General features: G+C 39.0%; 1 protein-coding gene and 1 pseudogene across 3 annotated transcripts in view; one reads left to right on the forward strand and one right to left on the reverse strand.

Moving 5' to 3' along the window:
* Window positions 1–24,437, reverse strand: part of Adgrb3 (adhesion G protein-coupled receptor B3) — a 725,876-nt gene that overhangs the window by 365,119 nt on the left and 336,320 nt on the right. For all 3 annotated transcript variants that reach the window (XM_036167755.1, XM_036167756.1, XM_036167754.1), the window contains exons 11-12: window positions 13,046–13,114; window positions 8,676–8,784 (exon numbers count right to left, since the gene is read on the reverse strand). In XM_036167755.1, coding sequence (XP_036023648.1) covers window positions 8,676–8,784; window positions 13,046–13,114 — 178 coding nt within the window. The remainder of the gene's footprint in view (window positions 1–8,675; window positions 8,785–13,045; window positions 13,115–24,437) is intronic.
* Window positions 1,467–1,566, forward strand: LOC118570143 (annotated as a pseudogene).

Here is a 24,437-nt window from a genome sequence, read left to right on the forward strand (position 1 = left end):
ACCAACTACCTCAAAGAAGTTATCCTCTGACATGGCCCTGATTATTTTCGAAGCAGGCATCATCTCATTTTTTTTTTAACATCACACTGCTGTCTTGATCACTGAAAACATGTCCACAGATGCAACCTTTAAATAATGGTTGAACGCAGTTGATCACAGTGTGTGTTTAGTGATTTGACTTCTGTACTAAAATTCAAAATCTCATTTTGGGTTGTCAGTTGGGGATTGCCCTTTTCTAAATATCAATATGTGAGAGATAGTTTCAAATGTTCTTAGAATAAATAGAATCTCAATTCCCCCCTTCCCTCTCACTGCATGATCAGTTATGGAATCCAATCAATTCTAACCTCAGGGAAAATCTGAAATTCATGCCCACATTTCGGCTTTATTCAAACGATTACTAATTCAATTCTTCATCATGTCATGCAGATTGCAGTTAAGAGCCTTTTATCTCAATTTATACTAATTATGTTTGCAGTCTTTCTCAATAGCTGTAACATCCTTCCAAGCAGAGCAGGATTAACAGTGTATGTCTGTGCACCATATGCATGCAGATGCCCTCTGAGGCCAGAAGGGGGCATTGATCCTCTAAAGATAGAGTTATAAACAAATATTTTTAAAGCCAGACGCCTCTTTATCATCTTTGATTTAAAAAAAAAAATGGTGTGAAATGTAACCATCTGCTTGCTAATCACTTTCTTTCATCTTGAGTGATAAAACAAAACAAAACAAAAGAACAACAACAAAAAAAAAACCAAGCAAACAAAAAACCAACAAACATTTAAAATCCAGCATAAAGGACCAAATACTTCGTTCTGCAAACCTATTTCTTAGCCTTTGCTTTCTGTGGTAAGTACAAAGCATGCTAATTGATTATTTATTTATATAATTTTGCAAGGATTTAAAACAGTTTCTTGTGTATGGGTGCTTTGTCAGCATTGACATCTCTGCACACATGCGTGCCTGGCACCCATAGAGCCCCTAGGACTGGAGTTACAGACATTTGTGAGCCACCATGTGGGTGCTGGGAACTGAACCCAGGTCCTCTGGAAAAGCAGACCATACTGCTGAGCCATCTCTCCAGTTCCTTATGCAATTATTTGTTACTCTCCAACCAAATTTGCTTGCTGGCTAAAACTCTGTTGACCTTATAAATTGTGGGGTTATCATCTTGCTCTGGGTTCAGGCTGCACTAGAATCACAATTTTCCTGCTTCTGCTTCTGACTGCTGGGGTAACGGTTAAGTATCACAAGGTCTGAATCAATTCATTTGTAATAGTGACACCAGTAAACGGCATTGCTTAGTAAGTAATATTGTCATTTTTGTTTTTTGCAATTGAACATGATCCATTGACTAACAACAAATAACACACGACCGACCTTTGGATTCTGTTCAATGAATACAGGTCTAGTACTAAGTACTAAAATGAAAACATCTAGTTAGAAAGAATAGACTAGCCTTGTGAATGCTTTGGCAATATGCACATTAAAATTGGAATGATGCAGGGATTAGCAGGGCCCCCAAGCAAGGATGACACACAAATTTGTGAAGTGTTCCATAGTAAAAAATAAATGAATGTTAGTCTTGATAAGGTGGGTAAATATAATATGATACATGATGATACTGTGAAAATTACATTTTAAATGAGTGTTGAGTTGACACATAAGATTTCCTAGGGTAGGGTGTGAAATTTAGTTTATTCCATTTTGGCTTAACTCTTTTTCTGTAGAATTATTTTTCCAAATGCCATATTAAATTTCTTGATATTATATATCTTTTGAAAATCAGACTATACTTGGACATTTTCCTATTCATAAGTTTTAACAAAGGGTAAATCTTCATTTGCCAGAAAGTGATATACATGGAGACACTTTTTAATTAAAGATGTGTTGAAACTTTTTACTTAATTATTTTTGAAGAAAACCATTGCAAGATATATTGCCTGTTTCCCCACCAAGTTAATTGGGCCACAGACCTTGTTATCTTGATGAATTGAAACCATGATTTTAGGCGTTTGTTATTATCCTCAGTCTTGAGAGTACCAGAGGGGGAAGAAGAGGAATTGCAGAACAGAGGGGTCAAGGATACCAGGAGAGCATGGCATGTAGAATCAACTAGGCGGAGCTCATGGGTGCCTGGACTCACAGAGACCAAAATGACATTTATGGAGCCTGCTTGGGTCTGCGTTAGTTCTTCTGCACACATGTTACAGTTGTTGGCTTGGCGTTTGGGGCAGACTCCTGACAGTGGGAGTGGGGGTGTTTCTGATTCTTCTGCCTGCTCTGGGATCCTTTTGCTCCTTCTGGGTTGCATTACCCAGCCTTGATGTGAGGGTTTGTGCCTAGTCATATTGTAACTTGTGCTGTGTTTGGTTGATGACCCTGGGAGGCCTGCTCTTTTCTGAAGGAGATGGGGTGGGGGTTGGAGAGTAGTGGGGAGTGAGGGAGGGTAAGCTGTAGTAAAGATATATTGCAAGAGAGAAGAATAAGTTAAAATTAAAAAACAGACTATCTTTCTCAAAAGTGAGGTCTAAGGAATCAGTTACTACATTATGGGTTCTAAACTAGGGTACACCATTGCAGTACATTCAGCAATTATCCATATTATGCAATTTGATGCTAGTAGGCAAAACCTGGGAAACTCCTATTTGTACAGAACAGCTCCCAGTTCCAACCACCAAGCTATACTAAGGTCTTAGGCAGTGTTTGGGGGCAAATCAGGGATACATAGATCTCTTTTCAGTGGTCAGTCAGTAACACTGTTTGGGTTTTTTATTCACAGAATATAAGCTTCAGATTATGGATAATTGAGACTATGTAAGTAATCAAACAGCTGAATAGTTATACTATCCTTATGCAAGACTAAAGGCAATTAAGTGATATAAAAGAAAGGAGATAAATGTAGTGAACACATCTTATTGCAAATGAGATATACAGAATATTCAAACATATAATAATAATGAATCAAAATAAAGGTAAGCAATAAATGTTTACTTATGATGTTTACGTTATGGACATTATATTTTGTAGCTAATAATAACAATAATACTATAAGTAATTTGATATGTTATTTTTCTGAAATATGTTAAGCCAAAATTTAAACATGTTTGACTCTGAAATAGTCTTTGATTCCTTTATAGTAATTTTAAAATACATTCTCTGGCACTTTGCTTCTTCCTATTCCCATGGAGTCTTCATTTATCATGGTCTGTTATTCCTTGTTCTCCCTCCCTGTTCTTGATACAGCTGGGATCTCCCACTCCCCTAAGCTCTCTTCCCTCAACCCTTGCCCTTCATTACCCCCACTCATGTCCAGGTGATTCATGTAGTTCTCATCCATTTCTCTGTCATTGGGCGATCCCTGTGTCTTTCTTAGGGTTCTGTTTTCTAAGTAGCCTCCCTGGAGCTGGGAATAACCATCTAGTCATCCTTGAGAGGTCCCCAGAAATCCACAAAGATACCTCCACAATAGACTACTGGCAACGGTTTTGAGAAAGCCTGAACTGACCTACTCTGGTGATAGGATGGCCAAACACCCTAACTGTCATGCTAGAAATCTCATCCAATGACTGATGAAAGCAGATGCAGAGATCCATGGCCAGACCCCAGGTGGAGCTCCAGGAATCCAATCAGCAAGAAAGAGGAGGGATTGTATGAGTGAGAACTGTTGAGACCAAGATTGGAAAAAACACAGGGACAAATAGCCAAACTAGTGGAAACACATGAACTATGAACCAATAGCTGAGGAGCCCCCAACTGGATCAGACCCCCTGGATAAATGAGACAGTTGATTAACTTGAACTGTTTGGGAGGCACCCAGGCAGTGAGACTGGAACCTGTCCTTAGTGCATGAGCTGGCTGTTTGGAACCTTGGGCTTACACAGGGACACTTTGCTCAACCTGGAAGGAGGGGACTGGACCTGCCTGGACTGAATCTACCAGGTTGAGAGGGAGTCCTTGCCCTGGAGGAGATGAGAATAGGGGGGTGCTGGGGGGAAGGTGGAGGGAGGGCAGGAGGAAGGAGGACAGGGGAATCCGTGCCTGGTATGTAAAATTAAATCAAATTATAAAATAAAAAAATACATTCTCAAAATATGGCTGATATTGACCTGATAATATATTTTATTATTTTATCTTTGAAACATCCTTATAACAAACAGACAGGCCTCAAATACCACAGACAAGTGTTGAGATTAGTAATAATAATAGCCCCATATTACCCAGAGCTCCATTGTTTTTATGTGATAATAATTGTTGCATGGCAAATAAAAGAAAATCTTTCTGAATCACAGAAAAATTAAGACAGGAAGCTTTAAGTTAGTAATAAAACTGTAAATTTTCATGAAATCAATTTGTGTAATAATTAAGAAGACAATTTCTTCGTTCTTAACCAATTGTCATCTGCAAAGAGAAATATGCCATTTGCATAATACAATTACTGTTGGCTCAGTAGAAAGCATTGTGTGGGTTTTATTCCTCTATAGAATATAATGAAATGCTACTGTAACCTCAACCAAAAGAAGTAAACCTGTTGTTTTGTGTGTCTTTATCATTTTAGAATCCATTTCAGGTCTGAGCAATCCATTGTGCCTTGGAAGGTGTTTCAGAAAATCCCAGCACTAGCACCCCACGTTCCTTCTGAAATGTTCCACACAAATCTCACAGATGCTCAGAGTACTTCGAGAGGAAGTAACTCAACAGTCTACGAGCAATTCATGGAAGAAAGTGAACCTTCATTTTTTTCAAAATCACTGATGTATAATATTCCATATTATATTTGATAGATAGCAAGGAACACTTAGCAAATGTAAAAATAAGCATATATTAACCTTTAGATAAATATGTACAGAAACACACAGTAGACTTATGGATACTCTGTACAAGTACATGCAGAGGGAAGAATGTATGTATGCATGTGTGTATGTGTATGTACCTATATAAGTATGTATTGTCAGCTTCATTTCTGCTGAAATATTCCCTCCTGGGTGCAAGAGGGACTATTATAGACCTGCAAGGCTAGAGAAGCTTACAAACTTCTAAGACTCAGGATATTCAGAAAGTTACGATTCTTGAAAGCCTCTGCAGAAGGTTATAGATGCCGTGGGCAAATGCTGCAGGAGGAAGGCAAGTTCTTCTGTGGAGGCACCTGCCGGGTGGTTAGAGATCCAGGAATGTACCTTCCATGGGTTTTGTTCCCATTGGGATGGGCTTCCCAGTCATGAGGCTGCCTCTGATGACCCTCTAAAAAACTGAATAACTGCTCACCCACGTTCTGGTAAGTAAGCCCTGTAAACACACTGGTTCACCCAGCTGTACTTCCATGGAACACTTTTTAAGCCTGTCCTCGGTTCACCATCTCAGTTCACTAGACCCTCTTAACAGTCTTTGGGAAAAGCTGTATAACACAACCACAGTCTGAACCCTTGCTCACAGAATCAATGCTGTGTTTGGAAAGAGCAGTTGCATGGCTCCTAAACCAGGTGATAAAGCATGTGCCCGAGACTGAAATGTTCAGGGACAATTCCAAAATGGCTCCCTTTCCCCATGTGATATGGGGTATATGTCTCCTTGCTGGAGTAACAGGTATGTGCCCCTGGCTATGGTATTACATTCAACTGGCATATACGGAACTATCTAAGAGTAGAGTGTCCTGGGATGAGGAGATCCCATGGGGGCTATCTTGTTCTATGTGGTATTGTGGTTTTCATTTGATGACATTGAAATCCTCCAAATGACCTATAACTAGAATTGTAATCCCTGGAGATACCACATAGGAGATGGGATTATCAGCAGGTTGTGGTAACAATTGCACAGCTGTTCCTCTGGGTGCTAAAAAACTTTTGTAACTTAGGCTCATATTTCTGCCTAGAAAGAATTTATGTACACAAGGAAGGAAGTGCAAATGGTAAGCACACACAGTGACACTATTTTCTGCACTAGTTTCTGATTCAGAAGCAAGAAAATAGAAAACAGAAGATGATATGGAAGTGTTGGCTTGCTGTTTCCTATTGCCAGCTATACGTAAGAGTAAAAAAGTACAGGTTATATCTGTACTAAAGGGTCCTTTGTGGGATCTCTACACATAGAACCTTGGGGAGACTCAGAGATGGAGATAAAAGTGATATTTCTCAAGTCTGACCTTTAATACAGAAAGGGGAAATTCATGGCCTAATGAACAACATGGGCCTTATTAATAGTGCAGTATGGGAAGCCATGATAATTGCTTGGATTGTGAAAGTCTTTTGAGCAAGAAATGAATGGTTTTAAAGTTTGGCTCGTGTGGTTGTGGGACATAGCTGCAGATGCAATCAGTCTGAGCGCCAGGGTGTCGAGAAACTGAATAATCCAACTAAGTACTCCTGCCTCCCAAAGACAAAGGCTGAATAATCAAAGGCAGCATGGGGAAAATTAGTCTCTGAGAGACGGGCTCATAAAAGCCATTAGGGACAGTTAGCCATCGCCAGCTGAGGTCACCAAGAGTACTAGGGACCAGATAATAACAGGAAAATGTGCATTTGACAGGGGGTGTTCAATGCCCAGCTCACCTGGCCTGATGGAAATGTGGTCTTAGGAGAATGAAGAAATTAATTCATCAGGGTCCTTGAGACTTCCTTGATACTTCAGTGGCTTTTCTACATATCATAATAGGGGCTGATCTTTATGTCAGGTAGAGGAGTCTCTAACAGATCTGGATGATTTAGACTGGCATATAAACTGAGTTTATAAGGAACCAAAGCACTCAGGAGGAGATGAAAAAATTTGTAAAAGATATTAAATAGAAAAACAGAAATGTATCCTTTCAAAGTTACTCAAAAGTAAATGTGATTTTACTCTTGTTAAAAAAAAAAAAGATTTTTTTTTTTTGAGCTGCAGTTACCAAGTAGAAAAGATACTTAAGAAGAATGTTTTAAAGGGACATTTTAGCTGCCATATATGGCCAACAGACAGTTTGCAGCAATGGTGCAATGCCTAGAGTCTCTCAGACTCCAAGATGTGGGAGGAACAAGATGTGTCCAGATGTGGGAGGAATAAGCTAGGTCATAGCTTTGCTCCCTCTTAGTTATGAGATATGTCAAGTAGTATGAGCCAGCCCTGCCACGCCCATCATGGGTGGAAAGCTATGTCATAGCCACACATTTGTGCCCCATAACGAGAAGGCTTAAGGGTTGTTAGTGGAAAGTGACTATGAATCATGGAGGCCTAGATGGAATGAGGCCCTCATCTACACCACTGTATCTAACATTGTTCTTCAGATAAAACAGTTAATGTAAGTGATCCTTCATTGGATCTAGAATCCTTTTTTTTTTTTTTTAACCTTCTTCCTTCCAAATCCCCAAACCCACAGACATTTGTTCAAAATAACGGTGGTCAATCTGAAATCCTGTCTACCGTCTATAAATCGTTTCATTATATAGTGCTAACCTTTGAGAGTTATACAAATTTGGAACAGCTTAGGACAACAGTAAAGACAAAAACTGAAGAGTCTGAAAAAAGACACACTGTTTTTGGAAAATTCCATTCACAGGAGTCATGAGGTTCCTGGGGTAAGATGCCACCCATAGCAATATCTTATCTCCCCTGAAGTCCCAGAAGCCATGAAGGCTATCGAAATGAATGTTGGTTGCATACCAGAATTACACTGTAAGTTCTTATTGCTACAGACACTTTAATTTGGATTTAGAACAGAGAGAAATAAAGTTGGAAATGATACAGAAGCCCCTTCCCCTTGGTGGGAAACCTACTCTTTTCAGTGGGCAGTGGTTACTATGGGCAACCAACTATCTAAGAAGATGAGATTAAATGACCATTGCTGTGGCCTAGTGGTTCCATGCTTACCCAAAATGGAAGGAAAAAACATTAGACATCCAAATCATCCCCTTCAAATTTCAGGGAACATCATGGAGGAGGGGACAGCAACCTTGCAAGAGCCAGGGAAAGAAATTTTAAGTAGGGATTTGTGTCACATTAAAACATTCCCTCATGGAGGGAGGAGAGAGGAGTGGGGCGGGTAGGAAGGATGAGATGGGAAGGAGGAAGAAAGGAGATCAAATGATTTAGGTAGCTAATATAACTTACAAGACTCAGGAAAGTCAAGAAATTTACAAGACTCAGGAAGCTGAGAAAGTTACAAGACTCAAGACCCACTCCTTCCATCCCCCTCCCACCCTTCAGGATATGTTCATTAAGTAAACAAGCAGGGAGAGAGAGGAGACTTTTCAGTGGATTGCCTGAAGTTTGGGTAGGAAGCTCCAGGCAAACTGCTTTCTTATGTTGTCATCTATGCAGGGATAGAATTGTTTAGTGATGCAGCAGCATGATTTTGTAAGCAATCCCCTATCCAGGCTCCTAGAAATAGATCTAGGAAGACACATTTTTCCCCAAATTGGATTTGGGTGAAATGATATTATTTTGTTCTGTAGTTAGTGCCCTTCCTTGGGTGAAGAGATGTTTGCTTATCAAGTCATGTGATAGTACATATTTAACAGGGGTACACACTTGATGTATCTTGATGTATGTGGGGCTTGGTCCACCTAAACTGCAGCCATTAAATTTCCCCAATATATTTCTTCACATATACTTAAAGACATGACCAAAAATATTACATTTGGAAATGTGTGGTGCAAACTGTGGCATTTAATTTCAAGAAAGTTTTGAGGAATACTCCTATTTCTTACCTACATTTCCAGTCATTAGGTACGAATTTTGAAAGTCCATCATCCCCATTCCAACAATGTGTATAAAATCTTCAATCACCTGCATTAACTCTATTGAGCCTGGGTAAATCTAGAAAAATAAGTGCGAGTTAGACTTGATGAAAACTCCATATAATGGACTACAGAACTAGAAAGTAAGATATTCAACATACAAAAACACAAATGAGTTCTGTTTTCTAATTCTGAACTGGAGTAATCTGTTAGCTTTTAAATTAACAGTTGATTCTGATACCAGGTGCCACGCAGCAAGAGTTTGAAAGTGACATGATACACTAATTATTCTCTCCAGAAGCTAAAAAAAACCCTTAAAATGTTTAGTAGATTGTCTACACACAAATAACTTAATTTTATTTTCAATAAACTCCCTTGCTTAAATAAAAAAACACTAAAACCAGACTCAGCATTTTAGCTTAATATCTATATAGAGAACATGGGAAAGAAATACAAGTATTAATGCTATCATAAAGATATTTAAAAATAGTAAATCCATTGTATGGTCAATATCTTGTGAGAAACATTTACTTCTAATAATTGAATTAGTAATTGTATGAACATTAGCAATAATTATAGGATTATAATCATAGCTATAATATAAATAATTTACATGTACACATGAAAGGAACAAACCTCTGGAAGAATATTATACTTATTGTAGGCTAAAAACAGAATCTCAAGGAGGCTAACAATGTAGCTAAAAGCATTATGTCAGTCTACTAGTAACCAAGGCAGGATCCATTCACTCATCTTTCATCTGTCTGCTTCTGTACCTGCATTTTCCACCTATGTACCTATGCATCTACCTACCAGCAAGTCAATTTACTTCCATGCTTTGAGTGTATTAGCCAATACCATGGTACACACAAAAGGATCTGATTTCTCAGAGATACCATAGCCTGTGAAAAGCTTATACCATATGTAACAGCAAAGACACCTAAGGACACATATGCATTTTATCATGTGTGAGCATTTGCATCACTGCAGCTTTTTTCCCCCGAGACAGGGTTTCCCTGTGTAGTTTTGGAGCCTGTCCTGGATCTCGCTATGTAGACCAGGCTGGCCTCGAATTTACAGAGATCCGCCTGGCTCTGCCTCCTGAGTGCTGGGATTAAATGTGTGTGCCACTACCACTTGGCAATCCCTACAGCTTTTGAACATGAAAAATTAAGTGGTTTGTGTTCCAGTTACTTTATTTTACAAATGCCAGAGTGGGAGAGAAAAAGACCTGATTAACTGGATAGCCTAAGGCAAGAGCTGTGAGGTAATGGATTAGGAAGAAAAGGGATCAACAGGGCAGGCTGTATGTCTATGTGTGTATTTTTGCAGAGGGCTATCGCTGTTTCATCTAAAAATCAAATACCACACATATACGAAATTCATCTATCCATCTGCATATACACATATTCCACAGAAAACTGAAATATTCAACACCAGGATTATTTAGGAAGTCCATCTTTTTTCTCACCTATACGCTCAGTTACTAAATGGGGATTCTGAAAAGTCATCGCCCCATAGACAAGCATGAATGAAGTTCCTCTGGGCTCTAGGGCTTCCTGATTCCACTGGGCCCTGTTGACTTTCCTGGGTAAGATCGTGGGTGTTGTTTGGTATATGGATGAATGCAAGTTAAACACAAGAGGCTTGATTTTCACTCTTGGAAACAAGGTCTCCATCTCCTTTAATTGAATTTTTCTTAAAGTATTTACTTTAGAAAACTAGTAATATTAAGGCTTTTTCTGTCTCTTTGAAATATTTGTGAGTCTTTTTAAACTGAAAAAAGCTTCTTGCCATCTTAAAGATCCAGTAATTTCTCTCTTTGAAATGAAAACATTAAGGAAGACGGTGTTTCTGTCCCTCGGTGCCTTTTGAGAGTATGAAAACTAAATCAATGGCCACATGAACGTGGCTTCAAGCTTCAAAATGTCTCCATTTGAAAGGATATAAGAAACTTATTTTCCTTTGGAGAAAGCCAATTAACAAGAAGATAGATGGCCCAAATTACCAAGGCATTTTTATGATGATACATTTATGACAAGAAACCAGTGAAGGTCCCTATTGCAGGACCAGGTACTGTTGAGCTTGAACACACATATGTGGTGCTGTACATTATGCCTCTCCCAAGGGTTCAGGAGCTCCAGTCTCGGGGGCTGCTTGTAATATGTGTGACCTCTGACTTCACACTTGCTCAGCCTTTTCATGTTGGCAGAGGGTCTTGTTTTTAATTATTATTTTCCAATAGCCATCAAATATTATAGAACAGGGGCTGGTAAGCTTTTTTGATAAGGGCCTAATGGTAAGTACTTTATACATTTCAGATCACGGGGCTGCTAGTGAAATAAGTCACTTCGTTCCTTGCTGCAGAACAGCCACTGGTAGCAGGTAATGAACAATGGTGTTTACATAATAGACATTGGCTGGATTTGGTTGACTAGATGTCCTTTGAGCCAGGGTCATGAAAGTGGACTTTCTAATATGAAGTTCATGACAAATCCACTGTCAACACCTGCCTCAGTGTGTCTCTCTGTGTGTATGTATGTATGTATGTATATATATATTTATGTATGGGTGTGATATATTGTTAAAAGCACATTCTTTTTTCACTTCAGTAGGCTAGATTTTCAGTAAGGGTTCTTTATCTAAATACAGCTGGAATCTTTTTAAGTGGAGTTGATAGATAACCAGTGAGCTCTGGCTGGCTGTACTTTTTCAGAAATGTACATGCTATTTGCAAAATTCTGATATCAGAGTTACTCATTTAGTTTTCTAATTCACATAAAGATCTATTTTCAGGGTTATTTTTGTTAAGTCTACTTCTCTAAGATAAAGAGAGATCAGAAGGATTATTTTTGGTAGACTTTTAGCCCCTCATTTTTTAAAGAAGTAATCTTTTGTGCCACACATGCTTACCATGTGGCTGTAATTACGATAAACACTGTTTCAGTAAAAGCTACAAAATAGCCTCGTTTAAAATTTCAAAAAGTCATTTTTAAAGAATTATTAAGGATCAGTCCAATTGAAAAATATATTTTAAAAATGAGAATAGAACCAATCTCAAATCACAACTAAACAAATCATGGATTCATGATTTTTCCATGGACGAGAATGCCTGATCCCATTTATTATTTGCTCAAGTTGTGACCTCTACTACAGAATACCATGTGATGAATTGCAGCCTTGTTTTAAATAGAATATCATACATTCATTCTAAATATATCCATAATTAATAGTCTCTAGCTTTCTAGAAAGATATGCTCTCCTACAACAGCTGTATTCTGGGTGAAGACACCACTTCCTTACAGTTAGGGAACAATACTGTCCTCTAGACAAAGGCCAAGGACAAGTGTATAATTCATAGGAGCAGAAAAAGATAGACCAAGGTTTTAAACTAAAAGTTGATTCTCCCTGCCCCCTACATTGGGCAGAAACACAGAGTTGGTACCTGATAACAAGGCTGACCATGCTGTGCTACTTGTGGATTTCCTATCATAACTTGAAAAAAGGGCATGCTTCACTTCTGAAGGCCTCAACTGTGATTATAAAAGAAAAAAGGGAGTGGATGGTTTAACCTGAACTTCTGTAATTGCTCTGTTTTTTAAAGAGTGCCTTGATCTTGGAATTTTTTTAACCAGAGTCAAGTTGAAAACACAAAGAACTTTCATGCTCAGTTATATTAAATGCCCATGGAAATTTGAACACTATATTTCCCTTGTGTTTATCTGGAAAGCACTTTTTCTGTTTTACAAAAAAGTCTTACAGTTATGACACGATGGCAGGTCAAGGCATTTTCAAAAGACTAAGTCACTAAAGAAGCTTGATAATTGATAAAGTATGGCAGAAAGAAAGGTCTGAACATGATTATGAAAGAGTTTACATTCACAACTCTTTTCTAAATAAGAATTCACATCTGTATACATGAGGCAGATTCCATGAAGTATGAATTTCTTGCAATTGATTTTCTCATTAGTAAATTGCATATCACTTCTATCGAGATATATGCTATTAGACTGTCTTGTTTTCCCATTGTCTACAAACCACAGAGAAGTCTATTACTAAAGTATAAAACAGCTACATATTAGATTCTCGAAGTTGCAAAATAGCTAAATGTGCTTTCTTTTTTTTTTCTTTCCCTTTTCTGATACATTCACACAAAATTCCTCCCATGGGCTGATATTTTAAAAGATGATTTGATTTCTGTAAAATTACTGTTTTGTCATCTAGAGTGATTTCCAAAATCCTTTTATACTCTTGGAGAATCAAACTATTGACCTTTCATGTATTTTAAAAACTGTATCTAGCCTACTTCATCATAAATTCTAAAATCATCTCCACCTTACCTGCTGTGCATCTTCCCATTTCTCCTTGTTTTCTTCATCTAGAAGATTGCTAACTATTTGAAAGAAGTTCTGTAAATTAAATTAGATAAAAGTTTAGTATTTATATGTGAGAATGTACTTTTCAACAACACTTCTTTGGAATGGTTACATCATATGAATATTTGCAACACCGCTTTGCATCCTGACACGTTCTTGATCTCTAAGGGGGCGTTTCAGCACCATAATTCTAAGGTCTTTACACAGCTTCATATCTGCATCCCAGAAGCAACCAGAATAGTTAAACACCTTTTGTTCACAATGATTTGTCCCATTGTCGTCTATATTATACTGTGTAATGTCATTGTATTATTCCTTGCAAATGTTTTATGAGTTCTCCTTCAAAAAAGTTGCTTGTACTGGTCGACCTCAAGATATCCTGTGAGCTGAAAACCAGGATTGCTAATTTATTGTTTTTAATAACAGTGTAGTGAGACCATGATAATAGGCAAGCCTGACTAGTTGAAATTCTTGTTCTGCCCTTCCCAGTTATTGTATTTTTGCTTTTCAACTATCTATTGAAAAGAGTAAAGAAATGTTCAACATTTCTGGCAAAGAGCGCGTGTAACAATACTTAATAAGTCCTGAGTAATTTTTAAATCACTGGTTTTTATCTCTGATTTTTTTTTTTTTTTTGAATGGGTCAACATCTAACACGCTCTTTTTAAAGTTCAAAATCCTTACCAGTATCCTCGGTGCTAATGGACAAAGACCTATTGGTTTTTATCTTCATCTATAATTATGCAAATGACTGTCTGGTTTTCTCTTTGCAAGCAGACAAGCTCACTCTGAGGTTCATTTTTCATTCACCCTGAGCACACTGACTACTGCATTCAACTCAGTTCTGCCACTGATAATTTCCTATTTGAGATGTCACCAGAAAGACTTGTCTGGGTTCTCACAGTATGCTGTGCCGTCAAGATAAAGTAGTCTGGAGAAGAAATAAGGGTGCCCATTGAAGGGTGATCTGAGACCTCCAGTGCCCAGCAGAGGCATGCTACCCAGACGGAGGCTGCTTGGTTGTGTCCTCAGTTGGATCCTATCTAACTGGTCTGTAGGTACTTAAGCAGGCACATTGCAGCACACTGGCTCACTAGCTTAGGGCAGGACTCCCCTGTGGGCAGAAATAATATTAATTTGTCCGTTTTGTTTGTCTTCTCCGTATGCAGCTTTTCAAAACAAGCATTTGCTCTCCTTCCAAATAAAATCACCTGGGTGTTTTTAGATGAAAAACAAGGCTGCTTCATTTCCTCTTCTGTAGTTTGAAGCTGTTAGTATCTATATTTAATTGCCCTATTTGTGCTATTTATTTTAATAGTTCCTGGCAATCACATGGTGGAAACATGTTTCAAGTTATAACCTCTGTGAAAATTTTAGACTATTTTATGTAACTGTTGGGGCGGAGGGGGAGGGCGAGTAGCACCTCTGCTTTAAACTCATTTTCAAGTCGCTTCACCTCTCTGTACTACCTGCCATTTTTACCACTTAAAATTTCTTGCTTGGAGGGTTAACATTTTAAGAGCTTAGTCCACTGAGCTGTAACTCTACCTATGGGCAGAAAGAATTAACCTTCAGAGTTCTCCAATTGCCTATGGCTGGTTGACTCAGTAGGGGACAGGGAGCTAATGAGGCCAAGGCTGTAGGTTTCATCCCTGTGCATGCAAGATGGCTATGTTGAGGTCCATGACCTTGGTCTCTGCATCTTAACTCCTCCAGCCATTGTACAAAATGCATTCTGCTGCTAACAAGAGACACTAAGAGAAAGAGGGAAGCAATTTGTGCAAATGCATCTCCATTTTGGAAAAACACTTCACAAAGCATGTTTTCCTGACAGCGGGTCAGTGACTTCTTGCTATACATGAAGGCCACTGCACATACACAATTCCTTGATGAAAATAATGAATTCAGTGCTCTTTTTTTCTTCGAACAACCAAAGGACAAACATGAAAACATAAATTATTAACCCTAGTCTTAACCTAAGCAAGCACAGAATGTAGCAAACATTTTGTATTATTTTTCAGGAACAATAAATGGGCTTTTATTGAATCAGAGTAGGAAGGCAGCTCAGATTAAAGTTCCCCTGTGATCTCATTGCTGATCATATTTCAGAATAATCAACAGCCACTTTCTGACTAATGCAGGCCGTGTAAGACACAATGAGATGTGTTAAACCACACTCATTGTCTGGAGTGATGTGGAAGGCGTCTTTGGGAAAAATGAGTCTTTTTTTCGTGCATCAGTTTATCCTTATCATTTGCTCATAGAAGATACCTAGTGAAATTCAAAACTAAAGGAAAGTGTTAGGAAGTCAGAATGACTTGGTTTTGCAGATACAATTCAGCATCTGAACTAACAGCTCTCGCTTGTGTCAAATACACTGAAAAATACGTATACTAACTTCAGATATATGTTTTAATTCACTTTTACTTGTCAAACATGAGCAGGCTGACAGAATGGAACAGACCAAACAAGACAATGTTTGTAAGAGGAGACTGGTAACATTTCTGGACACTTGAATGACTCCTGAGTAGACATTTCTACTTGACAGTGTTCATTAAATGCTCTTGCATGCTAAAGATATCCTATATAATATTATATATACATATCACATATACTATGTGATATGTATCACACAGTAGCATTTTCTTTTAAGTTGCACGCACATGCGTGAGTGTGTGTGTGTGTGTGTGTGTGTGTGTGTGTGTGTGTGCTTTTAGAAACAGTGTTTTGCTATGTAGTGCTGACAAGCCTGGATCCTGCTCTAGACTGTGCTGGCATAGGGGTGATCCTGCTACTTTGGTTTCTGTGTGCTCTGATAACATTCATGCTTTAACACACTGATCCCATGCCTTAGACTAATTTCAAAAACTTAAAGTCCTTAGCAGAGCCTCAGTTGTATGAAAACTGAAGTAGCAGATATATACTAAAATTTATCTTTTTTTAAAAAACTATGTGGTCCCTCCCTGTCCTACCTTATTTCTCTAATATGTAAAAGCTACCTGGAAGAGATAAGTGAATTTTAGAGGTAATTCCTAACACTGTTAAAGTGTTTAATATATGGACTGTTTATGATTGCATTTCTTCTATTTCATCTTGTTTATGATTGGCTACATAAACAGTATTTACTACTACATTATTGCAAATACATAGCTACCATTGGTAAAGACTTTCAAGCCCACCTCAATCCTCTTTGAATATCTTTAACTCTTGTAGCAAAAGGGAGAAAACAGAATACTGATTTGAGTACCTATAATTTTTCAATAGATCTCTCTCTTTTCTCAGAATATACCTGGTAAGAGGGTTTTGGTACAGTCTAGTGATTACCAGATGTCTGTTCAGTTAGAGGTGCTGTTCTTCCAAATGGTTGTGGGACACAAAGGTCATACTCATATGACTATGTCTTCTTGGTAGGAAGACAAACAGAGAAATAAATGTATCATGTAAGGAGAAACACAAACACCTTGGTGTCTACTGAAGTCAAGGTCCCATTATGGAAGAAGAGTGAAAAGAATGTTTTATTTAATGGGTAGTAGTCATTCATCTTGCTGTCCCTGATTGACTTCTATTTGGCAAATTTTTGATGGATTACACATCATCTTGTGTAACTCACAAAAGAGGTTCTAGTATGAAAATTGAAATGTAGGTTAGGCTAATGATTTGATGACCCCAAGTCACAGGAAATGTTCCCCTCCATCTTAACTCAGGAACCAAATGTTTGGTTCAAGGGACAAAGATAATCCCTAAAGGATAAGATTCCATAATGCAGAGGTAAAGATTTGGTACATTTTGTTAGCCCTGTTCAAGAGTGTGTGGTTAACTGTAGGAAAGGCTGAATGATTACATCTACTACTATAAGGATGGAAACTATAGGATAAACCAACCTAGAGACTGGGTAGCTACAAGCCATGTGTGATATAGACTATTGCTGTCCTCATTTCCCCTTTTGCTGTCCTGCCTCATAGTCTGTCTGTACCTAGGTATATCAGACTTATTCATGCCCTCAAATTATACAGTCATATCTATAGACAAATACAAGTAATAGGCCTGCTTCCTGTTCTCTGTGTTGTAACTGGCCTGGAAGACATGAAGATATTTTAAAGTGTGTCTCTCACTCTGAATATGAAACAATTGAAATAATTGCCCCCCCAAAGAAATGGGAATTTCCCCAGGAATCTCAGGCTGGGAAAAGGTAACAATTCAACCAAAGGAGAACTTGTTTTCCTGAAAAAAAAATCTCAAACAGTTGATCACCTTACAGGTTGAGGCTGAAGCAAAGATAATGATGAGTCAATGGTGAACAGGACCACATCTGGCCTGGGACTGCTTAGATATGATATCTTTGGTTCTTCATTTAAACTCTGATCTCATTTCAGGGCACTGGAGATAAACTTGGGACTTAAGAGGTTTGCTCAAACCCTTTGTGCCTCTTCCCGATACAGCCACATTGAAGAAATAACATTACCTGCTTTTCATTATTTTTTGTTTGTTTGTTTGTGTTTTGTTTTGTTGGCTTGTTTTTGTCTGTGTAATTGATCTATTGTGGACAAGTACTCAAGCTTTGCTTATTAGAGTTGTCAAGGCCCATGTTATGTCTCTACAAACTCTGGTAACAAGGATGCCAAATACAGTCTTTAGATTAGATGAAGCAACAACTTCCAACACAGGTTACTAAACATAGGGAACCTTGCCACGTATCTATCTATACTGATAATACTCCTTCTCTTACAGAATGCACTTGGAGAATATGTTCCATTTTCTCAACAAAAGAATGGATATGGAAAATTACAAAAGCATTAGCCAGCTATCACCGTGTAGTGGGGCAAAGACTAAAGATAAGGATATGACTAAATAAGCTTTACTACCTAAAGTAGTGGCTTTTGGAGGGCCAAAGAAAAGAAAGGCTACAGGGATGGAAGAGTGAGAAAAGAAAGAGAAAACAATTGGAAGTATATCTACTTATGCAAGAAGTATATAGAGAATTATTTTTTTTTCCTGCATCCTGTATTACACTGGGGGTTGTTAAAAGTGAATAAGTCACGTGGGGTCCTGAACTCATCCATCCTAAACTCCAGGAAACAAAGAGAGTCAGTAAATAAACACACTTAAAGTGATGACTTTAGGGTTAGAGTTGTGGTTTGAATGTGAAAGACTTGCAATAGGTTAATGCAATTGAATACTTGGTCTCCAGCTGACAGCAGTGTTTGGGAAGGTTGGGAAACTTATAAGAAGTGGCGCCTCACTGGATGAAGTGGGTCATTGGGCATAAGTCTTGAGGCTTCCTGTTCGTGTTCTGCTTCCTGAGTAGAGATGCAATATCCTGCCTCTGCCGCCATGGTTTCCTCGATGGCTGCTCTGTTTTCCCTCCAATATACCTTTGGAACTATAATCTAGAATCAACCTGTTCTTGCTTACCTTACTTTTGTCAGATTATTTTATCTGATCAATGTCAACTAAGGCAGGTGTATAAGACAGTGGTGAAGTGCTTGCCTAGGATATCCAAATCCCCGACTTCAGTCCTCACCAGTTAAAAAATAAACACACAAGAAAAGTAAATTCCGGTATTAATTACAATGGTTGAATGTGTGATTATCCCTTTGAGATGATCCCTTCAGGTAATGATTGAGGATGACTCCTGCTCTTTCAAAGGAATTAAGACACTTTTAAAAGATGCATTAGGCAGAATTTGGCTATCTTACCCTGCCAACTCTGCCATGTGAGGGCACAACATTCTTCCCTTCAGGAGGATGTAATAATAAGGCACCATCTTGGAAGACAGAGTAAGCCCCACAGGAGAAGTGAACTTCCTGTGACTCATCTTGGACTTAGCTCCTAGGTACTAGAAGAAAAAGGGGCCTCTTTTTGCTTCCCTATTTTGCTGAAACAGCATAAATGGACTAAGAGAGATTAAAATATAGTAGATTATAGTGAGACATGGAAGGCAGAGGGAAAAGAGAAAGGATTGGAGAGAGATAAACAGGGAGGAGAGTGTGAGAGACTGTGTGTGAAGAAACAGAGAGACAAAGAGTATATGTGTGATGGGTGGATTATTGGCTAGCCAGGAACAAAACCTTTATCTGTATGTGATACTAACTTGAGACTATCATGATGAGGGGATTGCCTTTAAAAAGAGAATTTGCTCCCCACTAAATATAAGTGGGAAGAGAAAGAGAGAGTATGTACTTCATGAATAAAAATTAAACCAATTTGAGAAACACAACGAATGACATATTTCCAAATGGGTCTTGAATAGGCTGGATAGAGTAGACAAGACTATTCATAGAGAGGGAAAAGGACAAGGGTCACATAAAGTGGAGCCATCAATTCACACTGGTTACGCAGCAAGTTTAGTTAAAAATGAAAGTCTGCTTTAGGATACTGAGTAGCACATAAAGTGCAGTACAGTATAAAACAGCTCCAAGTGCCGAGGGCAGAGAAAGGTGGTAGCTTCATTCCCAGAACCACGCATGATGACAAACTGCACAGGTGAGAAAGCAGAGACTCAAACATCCATCTTTGGTTCCCGGCTCAGGATACCAAGGACCGCAGTGTACCTCCATATGCTGCATCTTACATGAGAAATACCTGCACTGGAAAAGAAGAAAGGGAGCTTCATTTTCATCTGCTTGAGCATTAAGAATCTACAATGCAGCCAAGTGAAGAGGCCTGGGAGACAGTTTGACTTAAGTCTAAATCTCCAAAGACAAAAGTAATGTGAAGAATTAATCATAGTTGAAAACAGGAGCCCCTTGGGATAAAGAATATGAATACCAAGAATAGAGTTGAATAGGTAAAGTCAAGGTTAAACACTGGAGGAAAGCATACTAGGAAGAATACTAAATGAGATGGGAAAGGGGGGTGGGGGGACCAGAGGCAAGAGTGACAGGTGATAGAATCAAACACATTTGGAAGCTGTTCCATGGGTGAGATGAATTCCAAGGCACACAGACAGTTCTTCCGCTGGGCAAACACCCAACGGCAACTCAAGATACAGTACAATAGAACTCATTTTTCAAAACATGGCTGCTCATGGCTGAGCACATGCATAACACCTATGAACACACCATCAATATAGACTAACACATGGACTGCTGATGCTTTGAGAGGTGTGAGACTTCTTAGTCTCCTTGTTGGGAAACTATGTAGAAAAGGCATTTGATTGCAAGCAACATTGCTGTATGAATCCATTTGAGCCCGCTCTCACAGTATTTGTTTCTAAGTGAACAACCCCTCAAGTGTAGCTTGAACGACATATGTATATTTTAAAAAAGGCAAGTGAGCAAAAAGTAATTTAGAATTGACCAGAACAAATAATGTGCATTAGAGTTTTATCCTCTTGCCCCCCAACTCCCCTTACCCATATCTAAGCAGAATATCTACTGGTTTTAGGCAAGTAGAAGCCATCAAGGACTCAGACAGACTGAGATTATCATTCAAATCATCCTATTGTAGGGGCTGGGGTTGAAGACATATGAACCATGTGATTCAGGGAAAGCAATGAAGCACATGAAAACCCAGGTGGACAGCTGAGCTCATCCAAGGGTGTGGGGTGCACAGCTCCAGGGTCTATAGCTTCCAGGATGAACTGACCTGATAGTTGTGGGCACAGGCTTCCAATTTCAGGCCTGGCTGCCCCTGCTGGACCATATAAACCCTCAGATCTGGAATGCTTTGAGAGCAGACTATTGACATCACTCTCCCACTATGTGCTTGTTTAGATGAAAACAAGTCTTCAATGACACATTTTATCTTTCCTTGCTCTTCCTTTAGTTGCATCCTCACAGAAACTGATTCACTTTGGTAATAGCAGAAGGATGTTGCTCTTGGATCCACTGGCTGTGTTTCACATTTTTTTTTGCTGTGCTGTGAAGCAAGACAGCTTGACTGTAGAGGTACTTAATAGCTTCAATTATCAATGTTTACATTAAGCTACCAGTCTCCTTGGGATAAGTTTGGGACCCAAGGCTCCAATAAACAGTGGCATAGTAAGTCAACCTTTTAGATGCTGCAGATGGGAAGAAGTGTAGTAAAGAAAGGGGATATTCAATTATTGGGACTTCAGGGGATATGCTTGGTACTGCTTTCCCAGGCTTCATTTAAAAGTGAAAGATAAAGATGCACATGACAATCATATGGCTGATTATGATATATTGATTATTCACCTGTAGGCAGTAGGACAGGATGGTCAATACTCGGTGAGGAAAAAATAACTACAACATCAAGACATGGAAGTGTTCATTCTTAAGTAAGGATCCTTAGAGAATCCAAACCATCCAGGTAACCAGACAGTAAGTAGAGAGAGCTACAAGCAGGGTAAGAAGACATCTAGAAACCCTGCTGCACTTGGGGTTCAGGCAAGCCTAACTATAGTAATGCAATGTGGGTCACACATTAAACAAGTTCTGCTTCTCTACCCATAGAAGGAAAATACCTGTAATATAGCCTAAGTCACAAACATGACATGGCATTCTTGTACCTTCCTGTGCCAAAAGAGCTCAGTAGCCAAGAATAAGGGACTGAAGAATGCTCAGCCCTCAATGCAATACATACACTGCACCCCTTCCTCCCAAAGCTCAGGACTTAGAGCAGGAAAGGGGGCAGAAAGACTGTAAGAGCCAGAGACAGTAGATGACCACAAGAAAACTGTGCTCTGGACCTCACAGGGCAGCTGCACAGATGAACTTACAGCAGTTGTAACAGCTTACACAAGAGCTGTGCAAGCTCAAACCAGCCAAAACCCCAGCATGAAGAGGGGCCTTGCGTATCAATTCCCGCCTGGAACTAAGTTGTTATTGGCAATCCTTTGCTGTTGGTAGGAGAGTCAGCTTTCTCGAAGGGTGTAGCCCCTGGTGAGCCGACATTCACTCCAAGGGGAAACCACACATCCAAGAATATTTGGGCAGCACACATTCGTCTTGAGGGGTTTAAAAAAGAAGGACACAAAGTTGGATGGGTTGGGGAGGGAGGAGGGATCTGGGGAGAGTTGGGGGATGAGGAACGAATATGATCAAACAACACTGTGTATAAATTGCAAAGGGACTAATAAAAATACTTTAAAAAATGAGTTCAGCAGTTTGGCTCAGACAACATTCTCCTGTGAACCATTAAAAGATCTGAAATACCTCTTTAGACAACCTGCCATGAAAAAGAAAAGTGGTAACTGGTCAGAACGTTCTGAGAAGACCTTGTTCTGGGTCATGGTTTTTCTCAGCATATCTTACACTAGAACTATGCATACCAGCTTGCTCAGTCTTTTATAGTAGATTAATTCTTTGCTATGCTGGGGATCACCTTATCTGAGCCTCCTCTGAGATATCATGAATATTCCTCCCCCAAAACATCCATTGACTTTTCTGTTCCTTCCCCCATTCCAAGTGTGCAGAGAGGCTACTGTTTACGATTTAACTCATTCCTAGGATCTGATATAGTTGAGGTTAAGTAGGCAGGATGGCAGTCTTTGGAAAAAAGAACCAAGTGACGAAGTTATTAAGGAAGAAATCCCCTGAATCATATCAAATCTATTCTCCATCACGATCCAGGTCTGATTTTTCTCTTTTGTACTCTGATTCTGACATTCTGTTTATATGTATCACAAAACAGAGGTGTCGCATCTGGAATTCTCTTTGAAATCTTACCACTCCTTCTGGCCCTGTGCCTCTCCACTCAAGGCTGGGGCTACATAGAGCTGCAGGCAGCCATGGAGTAGACTTTTGAGTCGTGGAGGTCAACACACCAGATTAGGCTTTCCAGCTCTCTGCCACTAGGGGGCTCTGACCCTTGCAAAAGAATAAGGAGAGTAAGAGTGGATCCAGTACCTAAAATTGGCTCGAATCACAAATCGGCTACAAGTAGAACTTTATTTCTCTGGATTACACTGCTCTTCACATTTTTAACCAAGTTCCCGCTCTGTGTGCACAGCAAAGGCGGCTTTTGTCTGCCAATCTCTGCAGGTCTATTTTCTTGGCAGGAAGTCTAAAGGTTACCGAAGTTAACTTTTAAGGATGTCTTTGACAAGCTTTTTAAATACTCTTTAACATATCTTATAAAGAGTCTAGTTCATTCATTTAAATCAGTAAAGGTCCAATGAAATATCAAAAGCCAATACAAGCAAAATCTTGGGTCTTGTGGATATTCCTTTCTCTAGCAAATGCCATTTCTATCCTTAATTCATCTACTTAACACTGGTCTTTCTTTTCTGTAAATGTATTCTCGAATTTATGTTTCAGACTGTGACTCAAAGGCAACCTTTTGGCTACTCACTACTGAGGGAAGAGATATCCCAATGCCACAATGCTCTAATTTAACAGGAAGCCACCAAAGAGAGATTTTTGACATCTCTGACTTCTAATCTCACATCTTTCTTTTATATAAACATAAAGGCTGAAAATGTTAGAGAACTGAGGTCCTCAAGTTAATCAAGACCTAAACAAAGAAGGCTGCAAGCAATGAAAGAATGTTCCCAAGTCTGTGGCCTCTGAACAGTCAGCCACAGCCTGACTACTGTCAAATACCATGAGTCACCATTAACCAAGCTCCATTGTCCTGCTGTGTTTATTTTTCATTAACATATATCTGTCCAGAGCCATTCTCTGGACAAAAGTATTTCAGCAAAGATACCTTTTTCCAAGCACATAGATCAACATTAGCTTATCTCACTCACAGATAGAGAAAAGAACCTCTAACAATTGAATCTTCAACTCCTTATCTTCACCCCCGGTTCTTTACACAAGACCTTAACTTAAGAGATTTACTGCTCATATTGCTGGGATGATGTTTTAGCCATTTGCTAGTTACTGAGTTAAGGCAGTTACTTCCCACTGACCCAAGGAGATTGCCTACAAGGCCAGACAGGCCATAGGTGCCAAGATTCTCTTATGCAAATTAAGTTTTTAATGTATTCTCAACCAGGTGCTATTCCTAGATTTTCTTCTCAGCAATTACTCTGAGTGAAAGTGCTTTTACTAACCAAATACTATATGCTCTGACATAGGTTGCTTAGCCACCTAGCAGTTTACTTTCTTGTGACTTACTGACCCCTAACATTTTACCTAGCTATTTCTAGATTATAATTTGAGCTCATAAATTCCCTAATTGATCTTAGCCTTAAGTTGACCCTACCAGAGAACTCCCCTTTAGTCACTTCTCTTTTGGGTTGTAATTGGAAGCTGACAATTATTGCTTTATGTGCAGGTCCTTATCAACTTTCTCTGAAACCCTGAAAACTTCAAGCCTCACATTGTTTTACCAAAGAATTACTGTGTGGGTATATAGACTGGTTCTCTGAGAGCACTGGGAGGATTGATGGAGAAGAACAAAGATGAGGATGGGGATGGAAGAACTAGGTAAAATGATGAGAGAA

The sequence above is a fragment of the Onychomys torridus genome, chromosome 18 (assembly GCF_903995425.1).
Source record: "Onychomys torridus chromosome 18, mOncTor1.1, whole genome shotgun sequence".
In the NCBI taxonomy this organism is placed as follows: Eukaryota; Metazoa; Chordata; class Mammalia; order Rodentia; family Cricetidae; genus Onychomys; species Onychomys torridus.